Source organism: Cololabis saira, chromosome 21, assembly GCF_033807715.1.
Source record: "Cololabis saira isolate AMF1-May2022 chromosome 21, fColSai1.1, whole genome shotgun sequence".
Classification (NCBI taxonomy): Eukaryota; Metazoa; Chordata; class Actinopteri; order Beloniformes; family Belonidae; genus Cololabis; species Cololabis saira.
This window is the reverse complement of record NC_084607.1, coordinates 9,339,046-9,345,095: the sequence shown is the minus strand read 5'-3', so window position 1 is coordinate 9,345,095 and position 6,050 is coordinate 9,339,046. Positions and strand designations below refer to the sequence as shown.

At 37.4% G+C, this 6,050-nt stretch overlaps 1 protein-coding gene across 1 annotated transcript; it reads left to right on the top strand.

Annotated features, from left to right (window-relative positions):
• The first annotated feature begins 2,266 nt into the window (after window positions 1-2,266).
• Window positions 2,267-5,808, top strand: rnf113a (ring finger protein 113A). Its single transcript, XM_061712832.1, has 10 exons — window positions 2,267-2,384; window positions 3,745-3,824; window positions 3,907-4,005; window positions 4,335-4,442; window positions 4,660-4,769; window positions 4,868-4,974; window positions 5,110-5,199; window positions 5,278-5,371; window positions 5,447-5,553; window positions 5,666-5,808. The coding sequence occupies exons 1-10, from the start codon at window positions 2,282-2,284 to the stop codon at window positions 5,731-5,733; spliced, it is 966 nt and encodes a 321-aa protein (XP_061568816.1). The 5' UTR covers window positions 2,267-2,281; the 3' UTR covers window positions 5,734-5,808.
• The last annotated feature ends 242 nt before the right edge of the window (window positions 5,809-6,050 follow it).

Genomic DNA, 6,050 nt, shown 5'->3' with positions numbered 1-6,050 from the left:
GAGAAGTTATCTCTATGATTCCTCCTCATTTCACTACAAAATTTAAAAACCTCAATAAAGTGGCAGCTGCTGGAGGGAGATGGACAGAGAGTGTCCGATGTCACGCAGTGCGACGCGATAGTCGGACGCTCGCATGCAGTTAGGACACGGTGTTTAGTTGTGGCCGTGGCTTGCATTTTGGTTACGTAACGAAAGGGAGTGAACGGTTCGTAGAAGCCACATCAGACTGGACGGCTCATCCGGGCGGCTGTACAGACACTGCAGAATTTGGTTGATTTCCTCCTTCTCTGAGTTGGCAGGCTGAGGGGAGACCACTTTATATATTTAAAGCAAGAAAAAACGTGATTTTCATAATAGGTCCCCTTTAACTGTGTTTTATTGAACTATCAGAATCAGGTTTATTGACCAAGTCAGGTCAAACAAGACAGGACATTTGACTCGGTTATTTTCACTCACTGTACAGTAAATAGACAAATGACAGCTCTTATTAACATATATACAATTTTTTAAAAAGTGAAAAGTGCAGCAGTATGAGGTAGACATGGTTATTGAATGGTGCATTGTTACATTGCATTGTTATACGCCTACCTATACATTTCCAGTGTTGATTCAACGCCTGACAAGCATTTGACACCGCTGAAAGAGACTATTTTAATTGGTAGGCTAAAAAATATGGATCTGAGACAAATCTCACTCCATAATGAACACTGTATATTACATTTACAACTTTATTGCATGAAAAACGACAACAAATGTGATAGTAGTTGATATAGAAGCAATGACACCCCCTTGAAAGTGAAAGATCTGTGTGTTCGTTTGCCTGGTGTACCATAAGAAAACCGGTGAACAGAATCAAGCTTTTATTGTATCATGCACAATGTTTTCCAGCCACATAGGTAGGAGAGAAATGCACACGGTAGTCATCGATCCAGTCATATTTATACTAAAAAGGCAGGTGTTCTTTGTACGTGAACCCCATCTGCCAAACATATCAGACCTTCAGCCGTATATCCCTGTTTATTGCTTCTACTTGAGACCCATCAGTGTTAAAACATCTGTTTCTCTGCATCGTCTTCACCTAACGAAGAGCAAATATCTGAACTATTTTAACAGCCTAGTCATAAAACAGGATTTGACTCTGCAAATAGAGAAAATAGCTGAACTATAGCTAAACTCCTGAACAGGAGGTGACCCTGCAAATAGAGAAAAACCACCAGTGCAGAATCTTATAGAAAAACCCTTCAAACCTTTAAACAATTTCATAAAATCCTAACCCTTTCCCGCCGTACTCCCATATTAGTATTTTCCCGTAAATTTTCTGTTTTATAATATAATAAATTTTAAAAAGCATTATTGTGCCTCTCCACACTGAATTGTCACTAACCTCGCGAGAACTGCCCCTTGCTGTAGCCTGGGTGGCAGTTCTCGTGAGGTTAGTGGCGACGGGAACAAACTCCGAACAGCAAATCAGAGATGGCTGGATGGATGTAATGAGAGAGAAGTCGTTTCTGTCAAAAAATCGAAGACTTCGTGTAAATATCTCTAAAAATAGGAAACCGAATTTACTTTCCTAAAGAGGAGCAGGATGGGGCTCAGTTACACGTTCTGAAAGTTATTTCAACTAGAGGCACATAAACATGCGTCTGTGTCATCAGTAATTAATGCCAGAGAGCCTCATGAGTGAAAATGACAAATAAAAAGAAAATCTAAATGTTTCACTTGAAGACAATCAATGTGTATATATACGGAAAATATTTAAAAATAAATAAGTGTGCTTTAATTCCCCTTTGTGTTTTCATTTAGGCTCTATTATAGGAATTACACACATAGGAAGTACACAGTATTTCAGTGTCAACAAAGGGAGTCCTATCAGATTCTGAGCACATAATTGTAGTATGTAAGTGGTTGACAGGTAGTTATTTTATATTTCTTGGAAACCTGTCTTAAAATGTAAGATACTGGACCTGGGTTGGTGGAAAATGTCCCTTATTTTTAACTCCAAAACTTGACCGGTATGCTTCAAACCTTTAAACAATTTCATAAAATCCTAACAAAAGTCACCACTTGGTGACTACTTAAAATGACTTATGACGATTTATTGCACTTCCCTCGACGTCGAGCTCAAAACAACTTCAATTTGGAAGGGAACAGCTTTGAGTCCAGACTGAATTAAATATTGTCAGCTCAGCTGTGCATCTTGAGGCCGCTAGAAGACGTTCCGCTCCCAGCCAGCAGGGGGCGCTGTGACGTCAGCACGGAATATTTACCTATTGATGGCAAGATGGCGGAGTCGGAGGAGAAGAAACCAGCTTGTACGTTTCTGTTCAAAAAATCCACCAAAAAATTCTCCGGGCGGAAAAGAAAAGCAAGTAACAGCGATAAAGGTAGTAGATTTTCTGCCTCATGACATTTCTGATGTTTTTAAAATGTTTTATTCTAATTCCATTGAGTTTGGGGGCTGGTTGCTTCAAGTGCGTCTGCTTCTTTTTTATTGATCATAATCGCACGTTTCTATCAGTGATCAATATTCATCTTTTCCTTACTCACTGATGCTTAAAAGATAATCGTGACAGAAGCAACTAAATAACCAGTAGCCAGCTGTTGGTTAAAGTACAACCAGCCATAAATAACATTTCGCATTTCCCTCGACTTTTTTTTAATTTCACCTTTATTTTTCCAGATAAAAACCCTAAAAACTTTCTAAATCATTTTAAGATTATTTTTTTCAACCATGTGTTCCCGTTTATTATTTATCTTTCCCATATGCCGCCTGATACACTATTTAAATGACGTACAGACAACATACTGTATGATAAATTGTACAGGACTGTCTCAGAAAATTAGAATATTGTGATTTTCTGTAATGCAATTACAAAAACAAAAATGTCATACATTCTGGATTCATTACAAATCAACTGAAATATTGCAAGCCTTTTATTATTTTAATATTGCTGATCATGGCTTACAGCTTAAGAAAACTCAAATATCCTATCTCAAAAAATTAGAATATTCTGGGAATCTTAATCTTAAACTGTAAGCCATAATCAGCAATATTAAAATAATAAAAGGCTTGCAATATTTCAGTTGATTTGTAATGAATCCAGAATGTATGACATTTTTGTTTTTTTTAATTGCATTACAGAAAATAAAGAACTTTATCACAATATTCTAATTTTCTGAGACAGTCCTGTATATGTGTAAATGTACATTTTTTCTCAACAAACTGGAAACATCACACCATACACTTTTGTTTTCTACGGAAGAGTATTAGGGCCAGGCAGGAGAAAAATAAAAATAATATTTTAGAGGAGGAAGATTTTTTTTTATTATGGACAGTCGAAATGTCGAGAAAAAAGTCTAAATGTCGAGATTAATGTTGAAGTACAATTTCGAGAAAAAAGTCAAAATGTTGAGAAAAAAGTCGAAATGTTGAGATTAATGTTGAAGTACAATTTCGAAAAACAATCCAGAATGTATGACATTTTTGTCTTTTTTAATTGCATTACAGGAAATAAAGAACTTTATCACAATATTCTAATTTTCTGAGACAGTCCTGTATACAAACCCCCTGCAGGCTCAGTAATGATGTTGACCCAGGGTTTGAGCGTATTACTGTAATTTGTAGAAAGGTGCCGAAATGTATGGGTTTTTTATGACACTCACAACGAGAATAAGGCAAGCATTGTATGTTTCTTTGTGTAACAAACCAGTTCCTCATAATTTAAGTTGTTGTTCCTTTTCAAGAGGACATCAGTGATGAGGACCAGAGCGCTGTGGTCAGAAAAGAAAAGAAAGATGGGCGAGTGAACCCCATGATTCAAAAGGTAAAAAAATAAACAAGACAATGTAAAAGTGACCTTTTAGATTAACAGATAGATGAATATGATGTGTTTCCTCTCTTCCCAGAGTAAAAAAGTGGAAAAAGACACCGTGTCTTCTAGTGAAAGTGAAGATGAGAAAAAAGACAAGAACATCACAGTTTCTTACAAGTCTACACGGTCAGCGGTGAGTTGAGACTTTGTTCCCCCCCTTCACGCTGTATTTATTGGGAAAAGGCATTAATCCCCACACCAACCACAATGAATAGAAAACAAACATCTTCTTAGTCCTAAACTATTGTTAAACTCTACAAAGTAAGGTACCCAAACTCTGAGCCACTCCGGTGAGCTGGTCAAAGGAAAGATGTGTGTTTTTCTGCACTCTGGTGGTTATATTTTTTGCCATTTGCTGTCTGATGTGTCATTGTGGAGCCACTTTATTCACGTCTTAAATGTTTTATGATCATGTAAAATCTTCATCTTTCTGCTATTAATCTAATTTTGTCCCAAACACAGAAACCACAGGGACCCGATGACATGGGTGCGACTGCTACATATCAGCTGGACACAGAGAAAGACAACGATGCTCAGGCCATTTTTGAGAGGAGTCAGAAAATCCAAGATGTACGAAATATATTTACTATCAATAATATTTCAGAATCAATGTCTTTGGCAGCAAAATCTGTTTAATCACTGACTTTTGTTTTTATTTTAATTTTTCTTGGACTTCCTTTTTTTATTTATACAAATAGGTTTCAATTATAATTAATGGTTGTTTGTTCTATCTTCATCGAGCAAGGTTATGTATTCTTTTATTTCCCCCCTAAATCTCTTTCAATAGGAGTTAGAAGGTAAAGAAGATGATAAAATATACCGTGGGATCAACAACTACCAAAAATTCATCAAGCCTAAAGATACCAGCATGGGCAATGCCTCCTCTGGCATGGTCAGGTGAGGCAAGGCACATACGTCACGCGTTGTCATGAGACACATGTCATGTGTGGATACTACAGATACATAGATACATTTCCTTTCACTCACTTTAACAGAAAGGGACCAATTCGAGCCCCTGAACACCTGAGAGCTACAGTCCGGTGGGACTATCAGCCAGATATCTGCAAAGACTACAAGGAGACTGGTTTCTGTGGTTTTGGAGGTCTGTATATGATTCACACAATCAGGATTCTATTAAACATGTCACCAAAGATGTTGATTTTAGTGGGGTTTTTTTTTAAATTGCTAATCTTTATCGTTAATTTATTTTCTTTGCGTGCCTCTCTCCTGCAATTAGACAGCTGCAAGTTCCTCCATGATAGATCCGACTACAAACACGGCTGGCAGATTGAGAGGGAACTGGAGGAGGGCAGATATGGAGCAAACGGTGAGCTGAAGAGCTTGTTTAAATATCTATTTTCTTTTGAATGCGTAAGCATTTTCTAAAGTTGCCGTTTTCATCTAGACGAGGAGAACTACGAGGTGAGCAGTGATGATGAGGATTTGCCCTTCAAGTGCTTCATCTGCCGGGAATCTTTCAAGAATCCCATTATCACCAAGTAAGTCTTTGTTTTGTTTTTTTATTCTGTGCTTTTTACCAGCTGCATTGAATTCACCAGTTACTTTTCTCTCAGGTGCAAGCACTATTTTTGTGAGGTCTGCGCCCTTCAGCATTATCGCAGGTCCAAGCGCTGCTATGTGTGCAATACTCAAACCAACGGAGTCTTCAACCCAGCTAAAGGTGAGCCAGCCCGCTCAAAAATAATTAAAAAAAACAACCTCTGAGAAGAACAGGCAGGATTAAAATGCTACTGTAAATGTAATTTAATGTGGTTTTGATGATTTTATTCCAGAATTGATGGCCAAGTTGGAGAAACACAACGCTTTAACAGATCAGCCACCATCAGATGAGGAAGATTAACACATGAACATTTCCAACCATCCACTTGTGTGTTTTGTCTGTCTGCATTTTGAATAAAATTGTTTTTAGAAAGTTTATGGCTCAAATCATTTGGTGTCGGGAAGTTAAAACATTCAAGCTGAAACATATTTATTGTAAATTCAAAAGTTTCTTTCCAACACTTAGTCCTTACTTTGAAATATACATGCAGACAAAACGAGCACCGATGAAACATTCAGTTTTGGTGAGCGTCACCCAGAGCTTGTTTAAGGAAATGCATACGTCTATGCTTTTAATGTCGAACTCCCATATTTAACCGCTGTACAACAAAACAGAAG